The sequence below is a fragment of the Nicotiana tabacum genome, chromosome 20, assembly GCF_000715075.1.
Source record: "Nicotiana tabacum cultivar K326 chromosome 20, ASM71507v2, whole genome shotgun sequence".
Classification (NCBI taxonomy): Eukaryota; Viridiplantae; Streptophyta; class Magnoliopsida; order Solanales; family Solanaceae; genus Nicotiana; species Nicotiana tabacum.
The window spans coordinates 8,582,675-8,605,772 of record NC_134099.1 but is presented as its reverse complement, the minus strand read 5'-3'; the positions used below and the strand labels follow the sequence as shown (position 1 = coordinate 8,605,772).

At 35.0% G+C, this 23,098-nt stretch overlaps 3 protein-coding genes across 4 annotated transcripts; 2 read left to right on the top strand and 1 right to left on the bottom strand.

The window, feature by feature from the left end:
* Nucleotides 1–3,473: 3,473 nt before the first annotated feature.
* LOC107774994 (proline-rich receptor-like protein kinase PERK9) lies at nucleotides 3,474–9,608 on the top strand. Its single transcript, XM_075240591.1, has 9 exons — nucleotides 3,474–3,593; nucleotides 4,245–5,679; nucleotides 5,815–6,225; nucleotides 6,311–6,397; nucleotides 6,631–6,701; nucleotides 6,779–6,855; nucleotides 6,957–7,104; nucleotides 8,917–9,078; nucleotides 9,180–9,608. The coding sequence occupies exons 2-9, from the start codon at nucleotides 4,506–4,508 to the stop codon at nucleotides 9,381–9,383; spliced, it is 2,334 nt and encodes a 777-aa protein (XP_075096692.1). The 5' UTR covers nucleotides 3,474–3,593; nucleotides 4,245–4,505; the 3' UTR covers nucleotides 9,384–9,608.
* Nucleotides 9,609–11,082: 1,474 nt separating this feature from the next.
* Nucleotides 11,083–11,535, top strand: LOC142174221 (uncharacterized). Its single transcript, XM_075240015.1, has one exon. It carries the CDS (start codon nucleotides 11,083–11,085, stop codon nucleotides 11,533–11,535), a length of 453 nt encoding a protein of 150 aa, XP_075096116.1.
* A 605-nt stretch (nucleotides 11,536–12,140) lies between these two features.
* LOC107774993 (putative phospholipid-transporting ATPase 9) lies at nucleotides 12,141–18,632 on the bottom strand. Of its 2 annotated transcripts, XM_075241257.1 has the most exons (12): nucleotides 17,996–18,569; nucleotides 17,780–17,883; nucleotides 15,698–17,043; nucleotides 15,350–15,460; nucleotides 14,995–15,271; nucleotides 14,792–14,880; nucleotides 14,595–14,703; nucleotides 14,255–14,458; nucleotides 13,996–14,121; nucleotides 13,771–13,869; nucleotides 13,391–13,582; nucleotides 12,141–13,249 (listed from the first exon to the last, which is right to left on the bottom strand). In XM_075241257.1, the coding sequence occupies exons 2-12, from the start codon at nucleotides 17,819–17,821 to the stop codon at nucleotides 12,608–12,610; spliced, it is 3,237 nt and encodes a 1,078-aa protein (XP_075097358.1). In that variant the 5' UTR covers nucleotides 17,822–17,883; nucleotides 17,996–18,569; the 3' UTR covers nucleotides 12,141–12,607. The 2 variants fall into 2 exon arrangements, with proteins under 2 accessions (XP_075097358.1, XP_016450141.2); XM_016594655.2 differs by having other exon boundaries at nucleotides 17,780–18,632.
* Nucleotides 18,633–23,098: the final 4,466 nt, after the last annotated feature.

Below are 23,098 nucleotides of genomic sequence, written 5' to 3'. Positions count from 1 at the left end.
TTTTCATAAGCGATGTCACTATTCTAGCAATAGATCCGTAATAGAATATGGCCTTATAGGCCTACGTTAATGGTTACTCCTCCAGAGTTCACAATTACAGAGTGGTGTGCTCAGGCCGAGTATGGCACCGGGTGCCGGCCATGCCTCTTCAGGTTTGGGGCGTGACAAGATTGTACGCAGACCTTACCCCCTACCCCAGAGGGATAGAGAGGCTGTTTCCGAAAGACCCTCGGTTCAAGAAGAAGAAAATAAACAATACACAATAGATCAGTCTAGTGGCGTACGCAGGATTTTTCATAAGCAATGTCACTATTTTTAAGTAATAGGCCCGTAACAGTCGAAAAATATTTTGTGGAGCTAAGGGAGTTCAAACCCAAGACCTCTCACATCAAAGTTGAAGCTATCAACCACTAGACTATTGAGTTGTTTCAATGTAAGTGTGTCGCTTTTAATGATTTTATCTTGTATTTCTGTTTCACTTATTATATATATATGGTAAAAACTTTCAACGAAGCGGTGTCCCGTGGCACTACTTGAGTCCATGTAAATCCACCCTAAGATCAGTGACAACATCATTTGGCTCTGTGTGTCATACCAAAATTATTTTGAAAATTTAATATTACTTTTATGCATTTAAAAAAACTAGAAAAAATTTAATTTGGTGTCACTGAATTTTCTTTATTTTTGTAAATGAAGCTCAGACTCATTAATTGAATATCAGGTTAAAAAATGTCAGATTACCAGTAATTAAGAATTTAGAAGGTTCATCCTCTAAAAGCCAAAGGACCATGAACATAATTTTTTCCATCAATGTGCTCATATTTTATTTTTATATTTTAATGTGCCCACATTGAACGCCACATCTATACGTTGACAAGGTCAAAGGGGCGATTTTTCTTTTTATTTAATTATTTTTGACTTGGTAAACGGTGGGAGTTGATTTAAAGTTAAGTCACATAGTTGGAAAGATTTTCATAATAAGTAGTGTATGACAATTTTTTTATTTTAATTTTTAAGGCACAAAGGAAATAATTTATAGTAGTATTTATTGCATTTCCCTCCAGTCATGATCGAAAATTCTCTTGGTTTATTGCAGTTTAGTGAGGAATGGAGTCTACATACACCTAGTTCTATTTATTTACAGTAAATTGTGATAAACAAGTATCTCACTGAGATAAAAAAGAATTAAATTTTTTTAAAAAAACAAGTATCTCACTAAGAATTTTCTAATTACTGGCATTTAAAATGTTGAAAATGAAAAAGAAGGAATTTTAAGCAAAGTATATATGAGGAGTTAGTAAAAATCAAGTTTAGACAAAAATTTATTAAAAAGTTTCTGTCTTGTTGTCTAAAAAATGTTATTTTTATCCCCCTAAAAGTGAAAATAATTTAAGTTGCTCGATTATATAAAGAATCAAATTCGAGATTTCTAAGCTTGTTTTGTATGACAGAGAAATAGCCTGATTTACGACTAGTAATTACAAATTAGCTACCGTTTCAAAAGTAATCAAAATTTAGCTACTTTTTCATGTAAAAATAAAATCTGAATAAAAATATCCTCAATAATACGAAAAAATTCCAGCATAATATACCGGAGTTCGAATTTTTTACATATGAAGTTCCATCATATTGTGTTGGAATTACATAATGTGCTGGAATTCCAATATAATATATAAGAAGTTTATACGTAGAAGCTCCATAATCCAGCATATTATGCTAGAACTTTCCGTATTTCAAATAAGATATTTTTGTCCAGATTTTATCTCCGTATAAAATAGTGACTATTTTTTAATGACGTTATAACTGCGAGCTATTGTTCCATTACCAGTCAGAAAAACACATACTATTTTTACTACATATTATGTACAACTATTAAAAAGAGCAAACGACTATCTAAGAAAATGCAACATATTATTGATTTCTTAGGCTCTCAACTTTCCTTAATTATACTAATTTTTGGCCAAGTATTTCTAACTATATGGATTTAATGAAGGTATTGTATTTAGTTGGTAAAGTCCATAGGCAATCATAATATGTGGTTGAAGGTTAGTAAGTGAAAGTCAATTTTCAAATTCTATTGAGGACTGAAATGGAGTTAAAAAGGAAAAAGATAATAACTCCACTTAGTTAAAAATAGATGTGGATGTAGTGGTAATAAAGAGTAGAGATTTCATGCACAAGGGTGTTGACCTAAAGATAATATTTGAGTTTTTAAAAAAAAATAATACTAGGTGACCTTTACATACGTATGTCTTAGTGGGCATTTGGACATAAGAATTGTAAAATATGGGAAAAAAGTGAAATTTTATTCATGTGAAAATGATATTTAAAAATTAAAGTTGTATTTGAACATAAATATAATTTTGGGTTGTTTTTGAATTTTTGTGAGTGATCTGAGTGAATTTTTTTGAAAAATAGCTTTTTGGAATTTTTTAAATTTTCAAAAAAATTTCAAAATTCATTTTCAAGTGAAATTGAAAATTTTATAGCCAAACAATGATTTCAAAAAAAAGTGAAAAATTTTCGAAAAAAAAAATAAAATAAAATTCATGTCCAAACGGGCTCTTAAGTTTTTGTAGATAGAGTTACGTAGAGCCTGTTTGGACATAAGAAAATTTTCCCTTTTTTTCAAATTTTTTTCACTTTTTTCGAAATCAGTGTTTGTTCATAAAATTTTTAATTTTTAATTGAAGATGCATTTTGAAATTTTCGAAAATTTGAAAAACTCCAAAAAACTGTTTTTCAAAATTTTCAGTCAAATCACTCACAAAACTTCAAAAACAACCCAAAATTATATTCATGTCCAAACAGAACTCTAAATTTCAAATCTCATTTTCACTTGAAAAAAATTTCACCCTATTTTAGAATGTTACAATTCTTACATTGAGACGCCCACTTAGTATTTATGCTAGTGAAAGATAGCAATCACTGATATATGGAGAATATAAATATTGGGTTTGTATGAATCTAAAATTATGGATACGGAACATAAAAATATATGTCAAAAATTATTAAAATTTTAATAAATCGTAATTTTTGACCTCATAATTTTAAAACTAATTAATATAATTTTAAGAATCTAAAGATTAAAACCATACTCGTTAAAATCAAAATCTGTCTTTAGTACCAGATATATCAAGAAATTATTAAAGTAAACATAAAATAATAAAATGGAGTAGAAAATTTTAGGTTTATGAAAAAGCCAAAGCAAATGTTTGATTATTAGGCGCTGACCCTATGCATTAGCTGCAACGTTGCGCAACCTTACCTTTAAATTTTGTGCATTTTGATGTTGACGTTTTAAGAAGCAAGAAAAAATAATTTAATAATCATAACAAAAATGACTTTTAAATGACATCATCTAAAACATCATATTCATATAAATAACACATAGTTTTCAACGTGTAAAAGGTTGTCGCTTTCACTGTGTTGGGCCACACTAGAAATTGGATTTATCTGACCCCACTTTCCGTGTTCCCCCTTTGGGTCTGAACTTCCCAGGTTTACATAAATTTTTCTTTTTTGGTGGTTTTTGTATTTTAAAGATTGGCTCTTGCATTTGATCATGCCACTGCCATAGAAAACATAATAAGGTAAAAGAAGAAAAAAAAAAGGAAAAAGTTCCTTTTTTTGGTTTTATCTAATTGTGGATTTACTTTTATGGTTCTTGCTAATTTGGGTTTTTGGTTTGAAAGATTGAATTTATATATGTGAATTTACATTGGGAATATAGTTTTTTGTCTGTCTTTTCTTGATTTGGGTTTTGGTGTTTGTGTAATTTTCTATGAGGTGATCTTGGTATTTCTTGATTCTACATTTAGTGATCTGGGTATTTTTCTTTTTTTTGCTATAAGGGTTGTAAGTAATCTCAGTTTCTTGATTTGGTAAGTTTGTTCATAATTGAGATTTTGATTCTGATAATAATTTTCTAATGTATATTGAGCCGAGGTCTTCTGGAAACAGCCTCTCTACCTCTTGTGTCCACAAGGTAAGGAGTAAGGTCTGCGTTCACACTATATTCCCCCGACCCCATACAGTGGAAATACACCGGATATGGTGTTGTGTATAAGAATTTGCTAATGTGTGTATATGATGAATTAGATAAAGGTGAATATGAATTCTGATTGAACTTCTTTAAAGATCAAGTCCTTTTGTTGTTTTGTGGTAGCCTACAAGTTTAGTGAGTTGAATTTCGTGAAAGTTTGAATCTTTTTTTTTTTTTTTTTTGGTTCTGAAATTCCTAGGTGTTTTGCTTGGAACTGGAGTGGATTGCTTTATCTCACTTGGGAGTGAATAGGTTTACAAATTTGGATCTCTAGGATATTAATTTGAGCATAAGGAGCAATTTTATTGCGTATTTGGATACCTTTTTTTAGGAAAAATCACTTTAGAGCAAGTCTGAACTTTGAGTAGAATTCTTGGAATTCTGGTAATTGCATTGATGTTTGGAGAGTTTGATAGTATCTAAGAGATGGTGTAATTTAGCTAGTTTTGGTGGTGGTGGGATGTCAATTGTTTCTCCACCTCCAACTTCTGCACCATTTCCTGTTCCTCCAATTGTCTTAACTCCACCTCCTCAGCTTTCTTCTCCGGCCCCTTCATCCCAGCCTAATGCAACAGCACCACCCGTATCTTCGTTACCTCCAACCTTACCTCCACAATCTGCTCCTTCAACGAATGCAACATCTCCTTCCCCGGCCTCACCACCTCTACCGCAATCCCCTCCTAACGTGACATCGCCTCCTCCGATGGCTTCTCCACCAACAGCTTCTGCTCCTCCAACAAATGATACAACTCCGACTTTTAGTCCTCCACCTTTACCTTCCTCACCTCCACCTCAATCTTCTCCTCCGCCTGCTAGTTCACCGCCACCTCAATCTTCTCCTCCGCCTACTAGTTCACCACCACCGGTGTCTCCTCCGCCTGCTAGTTCTCCTCCTCCTCCATCCAGCCCACCAGTTAGTTCATCACCACCTCCGAAAGTTGAGCCTCCACCTACCTCACCTCCTCCAGAACCAACTCCTCCGACAAATTCACCTCCACCGCCTCCAAAAGCTGATCCTCCTCCACCTATCTCACCTCCACCACAACCAACCACTCCTCCAAGTTCATCTCCACCACCACCAAAAGTTGATCCGCCACCTACATCCTCTCCGCCACCTCCACAGAATCCGGATCCTACTCCACCACCACAATCTCCTGAACCTCCGGAAGGTTCATCCCCTCCGCCACCTTCGCCCGTGAATCCACCTCCATCACCAGTTTCTCCACCACCACAAGGTTCACCTCCTGCCCCAGCCTCCGACCCTCCTAAAAATTCACCCCCTTCACCACCTCCACCTGCGAATTCACCTCCATCGCCAGCATTTACGCCACCACGAAGTTCACCTCCTACACCGTCCTTGGAACCTCCTAAAAATCCACCTCCTTCACCACCAGTTCCTTCAGATGGCTCCACTACCAATAGGTCAAGTAATAATGCAGCGGATAGCTCAAACAGTCCGAGTAGTAGCGGCCTAGGGACTGGAGGTACAGTTGCCATTGGCATCGTTCTTGCTGTTTTATTGCTTAGTATTATTGGAGCAGTGGGTTGGTGCATGTGGAAGCGAAAGAAAAAGGCTTTTCGCCTCAATGGCGGGAATGTCATGCCAACCTCTGTGGGTTTCACCCCACAATCTGGTAATTTTTCACTAGCTAGTATATCATTCATTAGCACGTCAATAAATGTTTCAGATGCTTTCAAGCAACATCAATGTAATATTTGTGGTTCAAAAATATAAATTGCAATCTGAGAAGAGTGCAAATTATGTACAGAGTCTGTCTTATTGAAGATACAAGAATCAACACCTGGGACTGGAAACGGAACTGGCTCCAATTTCCTAATTTCTCCTGCAGGATCTGGTGGATTGGGAAGTTCAAAGATATGGTTTACCTATGAAGAACTAGTTAAGGCTACTAATGACTTCTCGGCTGAGAATTTGTTGGGGGCAGGTGGATTTGGTTCTGTATACAAAGGATATCTAGAAGATGGGAGGGACGTCGCAGTAAAGCAACTAGATATTGGTGGGCGCCAGGGAGACCGGGAGTTCAGAGCTGAAGTTGAAATCATCAGTAGAGTACACCATCGCCATTTGGTTTCCCTTGTAGGTTATTGCATTTCTGAGAGTAGAAGGCTCCTTGTTTATGACTATGTCCCAAATAACACCCTTTACTTTCATCTTCATGGTAAATACAAATCTTTTATTTTTCTTTCAAACTCACTTTTGACATTTGGTCACTAAAACTAGATGTGGATACATGAAATTTACAGCGGCTGGAAGGCCTGTTATGGATTGGACAACACGTGTTAAGATTGCTGTTGGTGCAGCTCGTGGAATAGCTTATCTGCATGAAGATTGTAACTTTCTTTCTCTTCCTTTAGTCTTATAGTTATGGTTGATTATATTCTCTTTGTTTATTCCATTGGTCTGATTTGTAATACACAACCCCTTTGTTCTTGTTGCCTGTAATATTTACGCGATGCACTTATTCTATTTATCATTCTTTAACCTTTTTTTTTTGCATTCTTTAACTATGGATTTCATTATTATCACTCTTCTTTTGTGTTGTTCATTCTCTTGGTGATGACAGGCAATCCTCGAATTATCCACAGAGACATTAAATCATCAAACATTCTTTTGGATAGTAATTTCGAGGCTCGGGTATGTCAACATCCTCAAACTCCATTATTCACATTCTTTGACTCGCAAACTGCCTTACAATTCTTTTTTTTCCACAGGTTTCTGATTTTGGTTTAGCTAAATTAGCTCAGGATGCAAAAACTCATGTTACAACACGTGTTGTTGGAACATTTGGGTATGTTCCTGCACCAAAATTAACACTAATTGGATAATAGGAAATAATGCACTACATTCCTTCTTTCTATGTGTCTATTCTAATTCCTTGGATCCTTTCAGCTACATGGCTCCTGAATATGCATCAAGCGGCAAGCTGACTGAAAAATCCGACGTATATTCTTTTGGGGTTGTGCTTCTGGAGCTAATTACTGGACGGAAGCCTGTTGATACATCTCAGCCTTTAGGGGAGGAGAGTCTAGTTGAGTGGGTATGTTTGTAGCCAAACCAATCTCTTCTTTCTCTCTCTCTTTCATCACCTTCTCTCCATATTATGTGAGAATTATGTTCTGGTTATTTATTGTAGTTACAAGTTAACGTATCTGCATCTGCAGTATAAGTACTGTTTGTGTCCATTTCGCTAGGACAACCTTTGCATCTCATGTTAAATAAGATTTGGTGATTCATCCTGTCATTTTCCCCGCACAAGAACTTAGTGCGACACTGCTACTATGCAGCAAGCGTCTAGTCGCACCTCTTCAAAAAAAAATCTTTTAGGTTTCTTTGTTCTATCACACCAGCCAGCCAATGTTCTGAGTAGCACGAGGTTTCTCTGCTATAAGTTCTTTTAAAAGAAATTCAGACCTCTATCCTGGAAAACTTTGGGTGGAAATACTATCAAATATTTGCCTATGGAAAGTGTGTGTGCATATAATTTTCAACTTTAGGGAATAGACTGTTGCAACAGAACTTGTTTATCGTTAGACCTACCATATAGTTGCCTACTCACTGCCATTTCAATGGATAAGAGCTGCTCTTTTCTATAAATGGCAGTGAGGTTGTCCTTGTTTTTGCTTGTAAGATTGAGAAAGTTCAGAGGACAGTTTGGAAGTGGATGCACCTTAAAGAATCCTGATGATTCCCCTACGATCATGCATTGTATCCTGTAATAGCTGGCATCTGTGTTCATGAAATCTCTGGGATTTGTTAAAATCACCTTGTAGCCCCTCTACATGTTCTAGGAAAGATGTCGTTTCCAATTTAATCCTTAATTTTAGGCTTATCAGGGGGGGATTTGATGGTGTAGGGCACAAATAAGATATCTTGGAGCAAAACAAATCCAGGGAATTTTGGTGTCCAAAAGCTACAGTTAAAGCAATGACCAAGTAGAAATTGCTGAAAATGCTGCTCTTCATGTTCATGAAGAGTGGTACTTTTTAATATCCTTTAGTGATATTGAGAAAGCAAGAAAAGGATGGAGACAGATTTGATGTTTACTTATTTGCAGCTTACTTGACTGAGTGGGTGAGAGAAAATCTTAGGTCAGTTTGGTTGTGTACTAATTACACAGATGGTGCTTCATTGTTGGAGTGTTTCCATATTGTAAGGATCCATTTGAGTCCATATATTTGATAAGCATGTTCTGCCCGTTGTGATTAACAGCTGTTTTTCGCTGTTTTTCGTACTGGAACAGGATTGTAGTTTATAGTTGACACTTGACATGCCTTGAAGGAGAATCTCTTGTTTTATAAATAAGAGTCTCAAGATTTTACCATCTTGATTGAGCATAGCCGAATGTGTTGGAGATACTGTATTTCCTAGGCACTCTTAAATTTCGTTCACCTAGATCTGAGAAGGCCAGCTTTTTGCAATTATTCTGCAATCATTTCTTATACTTCTGTTTTATGATACAACTGTCTCAATTTCCGTCATTAGTTTTTCTTCACCTGAAATTTTGAGGTTTTTAGTTGCTTTGCAACAACCAAAAATCCCAAGAAGTTGTCTACTTAAATTTCATTTCATGGATATTACTCCGAGCAGAAGGCTTCCGCTAAAAATAATTTTCATTTCATTTGGTTCCTTTTGTAGTCAGTAGCCTAATTTACAGCTGTATTTCCTAACAAAGTATGGCAGTCATTCTTCTCTTTAGGAAGTTTCTGAAAATAATAACTCTTTCGGTTAGAACTGAATTCTGGTACTAATCACCAGACCTAACTTCGAATCAGCCTAACACTGTTTTGCAGTCGTGTCAATGTAAAACTTTTTGAGTCATGCTGCAATTTGATCTTTTTTTCTTTTCCAGGCTCGGCCTTTGTTTATTCATGCACTCGAGAAAGGGGAATTTGATCAGTTGGCAGATCCACGCCTCGAGAGGAATTATGTTGCCACCGAGATGTTTCAACTGATTGAAGCAGCTGCAGCTTGTGTGCGCCACTCGGCTGCAAAGAGACCAGGAATGGGACAGGTAACCGATTCTTTATTTCACTAAAAATCTTATCACCTGAAACACCGTTAAGACTTGTCATGAAGAGGAATTTACGTTCCAATCGTTCTTATTCTTTGCAGATCGTGAGAGCTTTTGATAGTTTGTCTATTTCTGATCTGTCAAATGGAATGAAAGTCGGGGAAAGTACAATATATAACACTGCAGAACAATCTGCAGAAATAAGATTGTTTCGAAGGATGGCATTTGGTAGTCCAGATTTTAGTTCCGATTTTTTTAGTCAAGGTACACACCATAGTGGAGAGTCGGCTGAAGATAGGGTATAGTTACTATTTTACACAACTAAAAGGCCTTGCTAAAGCAAGTGTATGTATCTGTTTATAGATCAAAGGCGCCTACGTTGAGAGGTATACGATTGCCCCTTCGAGGTTATTTAGTTGTTGGTTAGGTTTTGTAAGTAGATTCCTTTGTTTTGCTGGCTTACATTTAAGCCCTGCTATTTTGGGAGCAATTTTTCCTGCAAGTAACTGGAAATTTTTTGTCTTCTCCAATATTTGTTCGTTCAAAAGGTTTATTCAATTTGTTTGTTCTTCTCAAAATGGTGGAAATGTGTACTTTGATGGAACATACAGGTCTTGAGATCAACAGCTTTACCACCCCCTTCCTCCCCCGGTTTTCGCGGAAAAAAAAAAAGGAAAATAGAAAAGCAGGGAAAAAACAGAAAAGAGAGATATAAGAAAATAAGTGTAAAAAAAAAAAAAGCAGTCGGTACACTAAGGTTCCGCTATGCGTGGGGTCCAGGGAGGGGCAAGTGCACAAATAGTCATTCTCAGGATGCTATTTAGAGATTAGCAAGTACTTATTTTGTCCTGAAATTTTAAACTAAAAACCTCAACTTAAGGATAATTCAAAACATTTTTGTCCTAAAAAGTTGAACTGAAAAATTGAAATTCAGGACGCGCTGACTAATTTTTAAATAGTAGCCCTTTAGAGTGATTACCTGGTGTCATTTTTACGTTCGGGGAAGGGCGGGACCACGAGATTAAAAAGAAAGAGAAAAGGCCCTTTAAAGTTTGCTAGTATTTCTTAGTTTTCATCAGAAGATTTCCACTCCAATGATTAACATTCACGTAAAGAAAATTGTAAATATAAAGGCTAATGTTTTACTTTGCTTAGTTTTACATCCATAGACACAAGGAAAAGAACAAGAAGCAAGATTCAGAAGAGTTTATGTCTTTCTTTGGAAGGCAAGTGCAAAAAGTCAGACAAAGACCTCAAAAAGTCAAGTCTATTGAGTGAACACTTCTGCTAGCTATACATAAACAAACAAATAACTACGCTTCAATCCCAAGTAAGTTATGGTCGTCTATATAAATCCTCACTGTCCATATTGCTCTATTTAAACACATCTTAGTCCAATAGTGCCTAGGCGAGCATGTCTCAGTGTACTAGGATACATTGTAAATTGATTCTTTTTATGCTGACCGTCAACCTACTGCAACGCTTTTCCTTTATTCAGACTTGAGACCGGCAACATGAGCAAGATCACACAAGCGAAGTTATTCTGCTACTTAACCACGAACATATCAATTATAACAAGAACAAGAACAACAACAATAACAACAACAATAACAACTTAGTTTGATCCCATAAATGGGGTCTGGGAAGGGTAGTATGTACGCCGACCTTACCCCTACCTCATAGAGATAGAGAAGCAGTTTCCGGTACACCCTCGGCTCAAGGAACAATGAAGATAAAGCACCAAGTAGCAAAGAATGTTAGCAACATATGAATTATAAGTCAACTAGAATAGGACAGCTTATGCTTCCTTCCACATTTTGCTTTAAGCTATCAGTTCCATTTTTTAGCTTTGCAGACAATATCTTCTCATGCTTCAAACATCAATATACCCTTCTTAAAAGAGAAGCAACCTATTAATTCCTTGACAAGAAATGACTTCTATTCATAACCTTCTTCATTACCTTCACCCTTCTCTCCATTCTCTGCTTCAATCTTGCACAAAAAATGGTTGACAAAAACATTATCGCGGCCGATTGCATAGTCATATGTTGCTGCTGCCAATGCTTGATCCTGCAAATCATCATCTTATTCTTGCTTAACCTCCCATGCAAATTGTTAAAGAAAACAAAAGAATGTATAAAGAAAGTGAGAGATCGACGGCGGAACAAGAAAACTATGAAGATTGAGAATAGAAGATATGAAGATGAAATCTTGAAAGATTATGGAGGATCTTTGAGGGTTGAATTTGAAAGTTTATGTTGTATGGAAGAAGTTGAAAATGTTTTGGAAGAGTTTTCTCAAAAGGGTGAATTTGCTTTTGGAAGTTTTTGGGGTGGAAATGAAGAGGAGGTTTTAGAGACAAAGTGCATCTCAACATGTATAAGAAAACAAACAGTTGATTATGATGTTTTTCATACTCATTTGATACAAGTCTTTGGATCTTTCAACTTGCAATGACACTCTTACATGCTCTTTTACAATATTTCTATTGCCTTATTAACTAAAGTTTATGAAATAATTGAATCTCCTATATTTAGAGTCTGCCTTTGGGTGGAATTATTAAATAAAAATACATGTAATTATTTTTTAAAAGAGTAGTATAAATATAATAGACACAATAACTCCAAACTTACTACTCTAAATCCTGAATTCGCCTTGTATACTCTCTCAATATGTTTGGCGTGATTTTCGGGTATATATAAGATGTTTAGTCACGTCATTTTAGTCTAATATGGCTTCTTTTAACCGGGGGGGGGGGGGGCATTTATAGCTTAGTTTATGGGGCACGGGTACCCATAGTCTCTCCTGTCAAACTAGGTATTTTATATATTTATTTTCTAGAATTAGTCTACTATTATCTATTGGCACCCATGCTTCAAAAAGGTTGAATGGTGCACTTGGTTGAATATAGAGTTATTTATCCCAAAAAATAGGGATCGATTGCCACTTTATACTTTTTTTCTCCTTTCTAAAGTGGTGCACCCATATTCTATAAATCCTATATCCGCCTCTGGTTAGTATGTATTGTTGCAGAAAGAAAAAATATGTGCACACACTTAGAGTTCAACTGAAATGCTCATTCTTTATTAATCAAAAAATGTACAGATGATAATAACTTGAAAGAGAATATGGGGTCTTAACACTTAAAACAAAACCAATCCTCCTCCTTATTAAAAGTTGCTTATCTGCTATGCTGCTTCTAGTACTCAACAACAATGTTACAAGGTATAGAATGAAAGAATTACATACTATATTACCAGTACAAAATTTACAAACTTGCGGGGCATCTTTGCCCATTTAAGACATGGTACAGTAGTACAGCGTGGCGTCAACTGGACCTCGACGACGTAGCCTCCATGTATGTAGTTGTGTACAGAACCAGCTCGGAAAACATGTACAATGAGCAAGTTCCAGCTTACAACAATAACATACCCAGTGAAATCCCACAAGTGGGGTCTGGGGAGTGTAGAGTGTACGCAGCTCAACAGAAACATGTATACTGCTCGTGAAAATCCAGCCTGGACAGTGGTTATCTGTGGCTACTGCTCCTCTCTTTCTTGTCTTCCAAAGGATTCGTTCTCGCCAATGAACGAGCAGTGAAACCTACGGTTGTGGGCCTTATCGATCTCTGTCTCACCACATGGCAGTACTCTGGGTCATCGGATTTCCCCTCGTATCTTATCCATTGAATCATCCCGTGGTACAATGGGAAGAACCGCGTCTGAATAGCATTGTATATAAAGTAGGGAAGTAGAGCTGAAACTGTCACCAATATTATGATGATCCAGTAGAATGGGGCCGGAGCTAAAGCTTCCACGAAGATTTTGTACGCGGTAGTGGAAAATGTTGTAGCCATGGTTCCATAAATCAGAAGGAAAATGTACCAGAGAGCAATTCCACCCCAGATTACAATGTGCTGGATTAAGGTAAAATAACTGATAGCGAGTGCCATTTGGCAATTGGCAACCCAAACAACACATGTGTACATGGTTGCTCCAACAACTGCATATCCAGCAACTTTACCATCTTTTTTATAAGCTTGAGGATCTAATGCTGTTATGCATAAGAAGAAGATTATCACCGCACTGCAAGCGCCATTGACCATCCAGCCTATTATACGACGCCATCTGAAGAGGAGATTCTGAACACCTTCTTGATACAGTAAAGGGAACTGCCACATAATACCAAAAGAATAATTAGAAACTAAGAAAAAAGTACTTAATTCCACCTCATGTCCAAGAAGCTATACAAATGCTAGGAATAAAGCCACACGCGTTAAGAAAATGTGAATACTGCATCAAGTGTAACATACCTTAAGACACAATCGGGCAGATACATCTTGATCGAAAACTCCCAAAGCAATCACTGGGAGTGATGTGAAAAAGACATTGTAAGTTGACAGAAACCAATCGTTATATGCTGGTTGTCCAGAGAATGATGTATATGCCTCGTATAAGAACACAGTGATACCAAATACGATGTTTTTGTAGAAGAAGTAGCATATCTGCAGGGAAACAAATATAAAAAGCCAGTTACCAAACTGCTCCACAAAATATTTGCAAATATTTTCTTTATGTTTTGAAACAGTTCATCGGAAGGCAATAGATTTATTCTTTAAACAAATTTTTATCTCATCTAAATTATGATGAGAGAACAAATTTTAAAGAGAAAATCAGAGGAATAATAGATTACCATCGAAGAGATCCTTCTATAACACCAATGTCCATGCACTAAAAGCAAGCGCTCCAAAAATCGGAACTGAGCAATAGCAACATCACTTGACATAACAGCCTAATGAGTAAAAGAAGAAAAAATTATGATAAGAACAATTAATTAGGGTAGGTAGAAGAAAAGAAGAAATTTGAAAATCATCAAAGTTGCTACAAAGAGGCAAGAGAAAGGTATAAGCTCTTGAACCTGCATTCCTTCAACGCCGCTGATTCCAATTCCAATATCAGCTTCTTGAAGCATTCCTACATCATTAGCTCCATCTCCAACTGCCAAAGTTATCTTTCCAGTCCCCAATTTGACTAGTCTTGTTACCTATATTTCCAAGGAATCGCCAAACTAAGCACTAGAGTAGACTAGAAACAGAACTACAGATAAAATACAAGAGAGGATTGAGAGAGCCAAAGGACAGAAATGCATAGAGTCTGGAGTGTGAAATTCAACTTACCAGTGCCTTCTGTTTTGGTGATGAACGGCAGCATATAACAGAGGCACATCTGATTGCAAGGTCCAAAAACATATTTTTTACGTCATCATCTAGGGCATATGTAAGAGATTTCCCATCAATGATCAAAGCAAATGCCTCCGTGCTAGAAGTAGTAAGTAGAGCCTTTCCTTCAGTAATTTGTCGTAAAACATTTTCCTTTGAAGCCTGTAATAAAAATATATATCACACAACATCATGAATATGAAAAACTAAAATCTAAAGAATCATTTCCACATATTTAGTCATGTTTCTATAGCTGTCACTTCAACAAGCAATGCAAAAAAAGTAGAGATGTATTTACCTTGGCAATTGCATTCTTTTCTCCAGCTTTCTCTATAGCTTTAATATCAGGGCTTTCCAGCGTTATGATAATTTGCTTCATTCCTTGTCTAAGCAAACTACAAGCATAACTGCAGAAGACATTTCGGTCAGAAGTGCTTGGACAAGCAACGCATGTATTAAATAAGGAATAGAAAAACTCGTAATCCATTACTATACCCGATATTAATGGCTGTTTCCATCTTATCCCCAGTCAAAACCCAAATTTTTATGCCTGCTTGAGCCAGTTTGTCTATGCAATCCGGAACCTATAGCATGAATAGAAACAGAAAAGTCAATACACAACCAAATATGTCAATGATCAACCAATATAAATCAATCAACAATGCGTGGAAACAGTTGTGTGGCTTCATAGAATTTACCCCAGGTTGAAGTTTGTCCTCCACAGCAGTAGCACCAAGAAGAATCAAGTCTTTTTCTATATTATCTGTTATTTCGTCAATGATTGTTTCACGGTCTTCACTGATTGAATTCTTGGCCTCTAGGAATTTTTCATTGAAACTTTTGTATTCTTCTTCACTGAGTTTACGATAAGCCAGTATCAAGGTCCTCAAACCTGCATCGGCATACTCATTCACATGTTCCTTTGTTTCTTCTTCAAACTCTCTTCCATTTTTTCCAAGTCTTTCAAACATGATACTGCATAAAAACTAGGTCCGTAACTAAAATAGGAGTTTAAAGAATTTATGGCGAATGCGAAGTTGCAACTTGACTAACCTGTCGGCACCTTTGGAGAGTAACAAGATCTTTCCGTCCTCATCCTTTACTATGACGGACATCCTTTTTCTTGTACTATTAAACTCCAAAACGTTCAAAATCTTATATGACCTGTAAACAAAGATCTCTATGATTACTCTTAAGAAAAAAAATTGCTTATGTTTATACCACTGTATAAAATATCAGAAATACATATTTAACATTCATCGTCTAAAGTGTTTCAGAGAGATTAAACATCATTTTGAAAACAAGAAATGTCACTGGTACTAGGCTGCAAGATGCTATTCTTTCAGAAAACTAAAGATGCTGATAACATATATTGAAGAAACATGTTTCAAGTTAACTTACCTCTCAATTCTCTGTCCAGAAGCCAAATCCAATTCATGCACCGACACACTTGTTTGCGTCCTCTTATAGAATTCAAAACCAATTTCTCTAGCAGCAATGACAAAGGCTGCCTCATCTGGAGACTCGGCTTCATATGAAACCTTGCCTGTACCTTCATCTAATTCTGGTATGACTGTATGACAGACTGCTAATAAACGGAAGAACTTCTGTATTACATCTGAATGAGGCTCAAAAAGCCAATTCGCATTCATGATTCGCTCGTCTTCAAAATTGAAGCCTTTAACAGTGGACTTCCTAGGACTAACTGCACCATCCTCAGCATGATCCTTACCTATTTTCAGCAGCGGAGATCCATTTCTTTTAGCCATGGCCCTTTCAACTTCTGTAATACCACGTCCATAAGCAGTTCCTGCTACAGAACACTTGACAAACTCCATTGAATTACAAGTCAGTGTGCCAGTTTTATCGGAAAGTATTGTGTCAACCTGGCCGAGTTCCTCAGTTAGATTTGAGGTGCGAGCATGTGCTGGTTTATCAGTTTCTTCATAGTACATGCTAATATCCTGATTAATGAAGATACTCTGAAGAACTTTAACAATTTCGATCGATACATACAAGGAGATCGGAATAAAGTAGCTATACAGCATTATAGCTGTCAGGAAATGGTAAACGGCAGCAGCAGGAGCTCTTCTCGGATCAAAGAAAATTTCTGATCTATCGGGTTGCAGGTACCACCTTTTATGTCCGCCATCTAGATCCTCTTTAGTTACAATTCCAAAGTAGACTGATCCAACAAAAGAAATTGTGAACAAAACGGCAAATAAGAAGTAAATGATTCTATCCATTTTCCTCTCAATCTTGCTTCTTTTAGAAGGGGGATCTGTCGCATTCTGCATGACCTTAGTGTCGTGACCAGTAAAGATGACGGCCCCATATATATATTCTGTGTTGCGCAATTTAGAGTCTCTGAGGAGTAATTGCTGGGGAGAAAGAGGATGCTGTTGTTCTTCGTATTCCATACTTCCAACGAAAGTATACAAATTAGCATTAGGATCTTCACATTTAACTAAAGCCTTAAAGTCTTTGAAGTGCAGATCTTCATTTAACGATGAAGTAACATCCAATGCCTGTTTAAGCTTCAAATTAGTTTCCCCATCTAAGTTCATGGTCTCAACATAGCAAACTGCATCATCATAACAAGATGAAAGCAAAAGAAGGTCTGCCGGAAAGAATTGATCCTTCTCCACCTTAACTATATCACCGACTCTCAAATTTTTCCATTCAGAAAGATCAAAAACTCCATCTCCTTGATGTACTTTAACCTTCCTGTTATTCACCTCAATATCCTGAAAAGAACAAAACGAGAAGACGAATGACAAACTGCGTGGCGCTGGACAGGGAAGCGGCAATAAGCAGAAGTACATTTATAAACAACCAATATCTGTATATCAAAAGAGTCTCCACTACCAGAGAATCCGTATCATGCATAACAAGTCCAGATAAAATGCCAGAGTATCAATTGAGAAATCATGAAACTGGTCCCAAAATGAAAAAAAAATGAAAATAGGCTATCTTAGGGAATAATACTTTCACTGCAAAATGGTAACTTTGCTATATTTGGGACTGTCAAATATTTACCATATACACAATCTCATAGATTTCATTAACTATCTTGTCATCCACTTATAGTAATCCGAGAAACAGAACTTTCACATCTCTGACAGTTGGATCCCAAGAATCCTAGATTATTCACACACAGTCCAGTAACAAAATTATTACTATATCACTCAAATCTTTTTTAGGCAGCAACAAGCATCATCAAGAACATTTTTCAAGCAACAATTATTAGCCAAAAAGCAAACTAAAAAAGGTTAGAAAGACGAGAAGAACCAAACAACAACTACTACTCCGCCTCAGTTCCAAACAAGTTAGGGCAGTGCTATATGAATCCTCACATCTCAACTCATGTCATCATTATACTAACAAGAACAACATAATTTTTTTAATTTTTTTTCTGTTTTACCAGTAAGATCTGCTTTAATTTAAACTTTCCAAATCAGGAAAAAAAGAAGAAGTGAATACCTGTTGCTTTCTACGCCAGTCTTCAATACCCTCCTTAACCATAGTTGCACCAATAACAATAATCAAAGGAAGAATAGCACTAACAGCAGAATAAGGAGCCAGTGCTGTAAAAGCCAAGATTCCAGTAACAAGAAAGTAGAAGTTAGCTACTCTTCTAAACTGCTCAAACAAAGACTTAGGCAAGAAAGTTGCTGCTGTATATTTTGTTGTACTAACATAATTTCCTGCATAATCTCTAATTCCAGCCTCAAAACCACTTGGTTCATTACAAAATACTACTCTTGAAAATCCAGGTCCTCCAATTTGTGAATGATCATCACTTACAAATGATGCTTTCCCACATCTAAATGAGTAGATCTTGCTGAAATGTAGCTTTTTTCTCCTCCCAGTTCTCATTTCTTAACCAAAAAGAAATTTTTTAATCTTTTTTCAGTAGAGAATCACAAAACTACCAAAAGGGTAATGCAGTTTTTTCCAAAAAAGTGTCAAAGATCACAACTTTATGACAAATTATGTTCCAAGATTTGAACTTTAGCTAAATCCTTCAAAACCCAAGAAAGAAAAGAAGAATTAAACCAACCCCAATTCAAAGAACAATTAAATGAGAAGAAATTTGAGACCCAATATAGGCACAAGCTAGAAAAAATAGTAGGTAGTTAATTTGGAAGTCCTAAACCACAAGTTTTAGCTACAAAGTTGTAATCTTTATACATAAAATGCAAATATGACTCAATATTCTTCAAGTTCAGTTTGAAATAAATAAAAGAATCAAAGTGAAATATTAAATGTTATGAAGAAGAGAGAGAGTATGACAGCTGATATATATATATATACATACATGTTGTTTTGTTATATACAAAAAGAGAGAAGAATTGTTCAAATGTTTGATATTTCTGTCCCTTTGGCACAAAGCTTTGAACATTGACTTTGATTTTTGATTCTACACGCGCATATGGCTTCTTTTTCTTCCCTCAAAGCTCAATTAGACATTAAACTATTAATTTAAACATAAAGAAATCAAACACACAAAACCCCATTTGAAAAAAAAATAATGGTAATTTCCCAGTAAAGTTTTCAAGAATTGTTTAAATCTCAAAGATTGAAAAAAGGGAAGCCTTTTGGGTGGATATTTTCCATTTGTCTGTTGTTGGATTTATCTTCCTCTGTGTGTTTGACATGTTGGTTTAAAGAAATTAAAGAGGAAAAAAACTGCATTCATTTTTTATTCTGTAACAGTAAATAATTATGTTTAAAAATATTAAAAAATAAAAAAGAGAGACAAGTTACCGTATCAAAAGGCCAAAAAAGATGCCAACATGTTGCAGAGGCTGCAACGTGTAAATAAAAAGTCAAAACTTGGTTTTAAAATAACCTAATTTTTAACTAATCTCTTAACATCAGCTCTTACGTAAGTCACATGCATAAATGATATTTAATGTTTTTAACTGATAAATAAATAAATAATATATCATATATGTATATACTGTACTTGCTAAAAGATTAAGTGTTTCGTTTTTATATAGGGGACTTAAATTTATAACCTTATTGAGATTGATTTTGTTGGAAGAAAGTCCGAAAGAAAAGGAACTAATTGATGATAATAAGTTGATTCATTAAAAAGTCTTATTTCGTAGAAGCTTCTATTTCAATAATTGATTATAGTAAATTGAGTTATTAAAATCTCTTTATATATGGAAATACTTTTTAAAATTTCTTGATTCACAAGAAAAGAAAATTAATTATGGGAGAAAAATAAGGGAAATGGAATTTTGTATAATATAAATCGGCGGCTTTAATTATTTTCCAACTAATTTAGGTGTTGTACGGTCAAACATTCTAGAAACATTCTACTCTTTGCAGCCAGTGCACTACTTGGCTTTTTAGTAATGAGCGGGCATTCGTACAGTTCACATTGGATATGTAAATTTTAATTTAGATTTTTAGTTTTCGGATTGAAGAAATAAATATTTTAAATCAAATTCATATAAACTCGGATTTGGTCGAATCTTTTAAATTTAATCTTGGATTATTTGGTTGAAATATTTTAAATTTTCGATTTCGAACTTATAAGTTAGCTACCGCTTCGAATTTGCCCAAACTATACTAGCCCCTAATTATTACTCCTATTGATGATGAATAGACAACAGTCATCCCCACATGGCCAAAAAAGTGGCATATGGTCATTTTGTTCAGATTTGGAAAGTTAATTTATTTATAGAAAGTAAAGTAAAAAAAAAATTCTTTTGTTTCTCTTTTTCTTAGTTGAAGGAGATCTGGATTTCAAGAACATGAAGGACAGGATCTATCATCTATTAGAAATTAAATGTTGCTCTATGAAAAATATTGACGGTACGTACTTACCATTTGATTCTAATGCAAGTGGGCGATCGGGTGTTTCGCAGAATCTTTTATTATTTATCTCCGTATTTACCTCAAATAACTCCTTATTCATATGTCATATTGTTCGCCTTAAAACCTTAACGAGAATGTACATAAGAAAATATTCCCCAGTTGGCTTTCAAAAAAATTGAACTCCTTAAGATCAAAAATTCAAAATTTATTTGGCTTTTGGTTATAAATTGTCTAAAACTGCAATTTGGAAACTTCGTACTCCCTCTGGTCCAAATTAAGTGATTTTTTTGGATGTTTTCACACAGATTAACAAATTCACCTTTTAACATTAATTTACAATAAAATTAACCATATTAACCTTTAATACTTCAAACGCATACTCCATCACTATTTACTTCAAGGGCAATGTAGGAAAAAAATAATTAATTCATTTTTGAAATCAGAAAAAATAACTTATTTTGGACCACAAAAAAAAAGCTAAAAATCACTTATTGTGGACCGGAGGGAGTATTTTTTAAGAAACGGGAAAGAGGAATTAAAGAGTCATTAAAAATTCATATGTCTCCATATTATTTAAGGAACAATTAATATATTTTCTGAATTATTTCTTGATTTGATCAACCCATCTTAATAAACTGAATATAAAAGGAAAATGGCTAACTTTTTCTTGTATTTCTATCTTCTTCTTTTTTTAAAGCTTAATTTATTGTTTTTTTGAAGTAAAAAATTAAGTGCGGCCGCACACACTGGCGCAGTATGGGATCGGAGCAACTGGAACTCACTTACTAACGCTAAGTATGAAGACTATTTCTAGAGTGAATCACCTTTATTTGCTTTCTCTACTTTTCGCAAAGATTTATTAGGGATTGTATCGTTAAGATTAGTTACCGTGCTGTAATGACATTTCTTAATTTCCTGTTTAATAATAAATTCTCCTTTCAGCAAAAAAAAAAAAGGAAGTAAAAAACAATAAAGCTATATGTAATTTTCAGTCAATGTCACAAGTCTTGGAGCTCTAAGTCTTTCTTCGTCTAACTCCATTTCTTGGAATATTCCTCTGTCAACAATTAAAAAAGAAAAACTCAGTTTCTTGGAATATTCCTCTTTCAACAAGTTTTGCTTGTATGATATTTAATTTCCAGTTTATCTTTTTCCTAGTATTTCTCACGACAAGCCTCTTGTGTTTTCCGGGCATGTCAAGCCTTTGACTGGTCAAAATTAAAGTATGCTGGTACTCGCAAAGTCTGACCAATTTAAATTATCTCGAGAAGGATGGGTAAAATGATCCCTAACAAAAACGATTTAATTTCTAGTGCTCGAATTTAAAATATCTTGTTAAAGATGGAGATGTATTATTCCGCCCTAACTTTTGGAGAATAATTTATACTCTTATACTATATACTATAATAATTGGGCAGATAGTTACTTTTTCATGATGTTGTTGGGCTAAAGCCTAAAGGTATGGAATAGTTGTAGTTTAGCTAAGTGTAAATCGATTTATACTTTTTCCCACTCTTTACAATCATGAAACATTTGTGCTTTTTTCACACATTTGTTGTAAGCATATGAATACCTATTAAATTTAAAAAAAAATGATGAAAGTCTTTCAATGCAAATATATTAAATTAAATTACAGTTTAACAAAAACTCGGGGAAAAAGTTAATAAGTATAATACTAGCTACAATATCAAGAATTTCGACTAGAAAATGAATAAAATAATTAATACCCAACACGAGTTAAGCATTTATTAACTCTTTATTGCCGTACCTTTTTTTTTCGCTTACATACTTTGTTTTGTTAAAAGTGTTATATTAGTGTGAAAATGATACTTTCAACAAACAAACAAAAATAACATACAAGATTATTATTTTTAAAAAAAAGAAAAAAAGGAATTAAAAAAAAAGGCATGCATGAGGTTACAGGTTCAAATTCCAACAGAAACAAAAAATACTTCTCATCTACCTAATGTTTGAACAATCGAGTCACCCGGTATCTATATTGGTGGAAGGTAGCAAGTATCCGGTGAAATAGACAAGATACACAAACTGCTCCGAATAATATCGTTATAAAAAATAAAAAAAATAAAAAATATGGGAAATGGTAAACTCCTTGCCCAAACCCTCTCTTGTCCATGAATACAACTATTCAGGCAAGATAAGATTCAATGCACATAATGAAGTGATTGGACAAAATTATGACAGAAACGAACTCAACATTAATGTGGAGAATTTTCAGAACAAGAAAATTCACGTGACCATATATCTTCTTTTACTAATATAACACATTCTTAGCATTGTCGCAAGAAAAAAACATAAACCAAAAGCCGTCAAAACCGTGAAACAAACAAATTGAGGAAAGAAAATACTCCTTCCTATCCAAAACAACCACTTGCTTACCTATAATCAGAAGTGGACCTATATACGGGTCATCGGACTCGTTAACCTCGGCAAAAGTTCTAAATATATATATGTGTATACATTAAAAATAATTATATATTTTGTCTGGAATCTTTAAGATCAAAAGTCCAGATAGGACACTGGTTGAGCAGTCCGTTCATATAATCCCGCCACTTTCAAATCTTGGGTCTGTCTCTCCCTACAATTCTCTTGTCTTAGTAACTTTTTCTCTTTTTTTTTTTATTTGAGGGTTAAAATGATAAATTTTTTATTTGCCAAAGTAGTGGATTCATTATTTAGCCGAACCAATTTGGTCAAAACAAGTGTCTTTATAGAAAACAAAAAAAAAAAGCATTTATTAATGTTGTACTTTAATTTTATTAAATAGGCCGGAACTTTAAACGACTCTTATTTCACCTAAGATATACAAAGCCAAAAGCAATAGACCGGTGTGTCTCATACAAGTGACATTAGTTGTATGAGTCATTTTTTTGTCTCACAGTTTTGTAGACCCAAATTTGTAAATTGAGAAGTGTAAGATTTGGGGTCTACAAATTTGTGAGAGAAAAA

What these genes read in the sequence shown, in the direction of transcription:
- LOC107774993 (XM_016594655.2), bottom strand. Translation starts at nt 18,175, where the DNA reads ATGAGAACTGGGAGGAGAAAAAAGCTACATTTCAGCAAGATCTACTCA. An exon ending in GAAACAGCCATTAATATCGG is followed by an intron (nt 14,704 to 14,791) that starts GTATAGTAATGG and finishes TGTCTTCTGCAG; the next exon opens with TTATGCTTGTAGTTTGCTTA. An exon ending in CTGCCCGATTGTGTCTTAAG is followed by an intron (nt 13,250 to 13,390) that starts GTATGTTACACT and finishes ATTATGTGGCAG; the next exon opens with TTCCCTTTACTGTATCAAGA.
- LOC142174221 (XM_075240015.1), top strand. Translation starts at nt 11,083, where the DNA reads ATGGTTGACAAAAACATTATCGCGGCCGATTGCATAGTCATATGTTGC.
- LOC107774994 (XM_075240591.1), top strand. Translation starts at nt 4,506, where the DNA reads ATGTCAATTGTTTCTCCACCTCCAACTTCTGCACCATTTCCTGTTCCT. An exon ending in AGCTTATCTGCATGAAGATT is followed by an intron (nt 6,398 to 6,630) that starts GTAACTTTCTTT and finishes TGGTGATGACAG; the next exon opens with GCAATCCTCGAATTATCCAC. An exon ending in AGGAGAGTCTAGTTGAGTGG is followed by an intron (nt 7,105 to 8,916) that starts GTATGTTTGTAG and finishes TTTCTTTTCCAG; the next exon opens with GCTCGGCCTTTGTTTATTCA.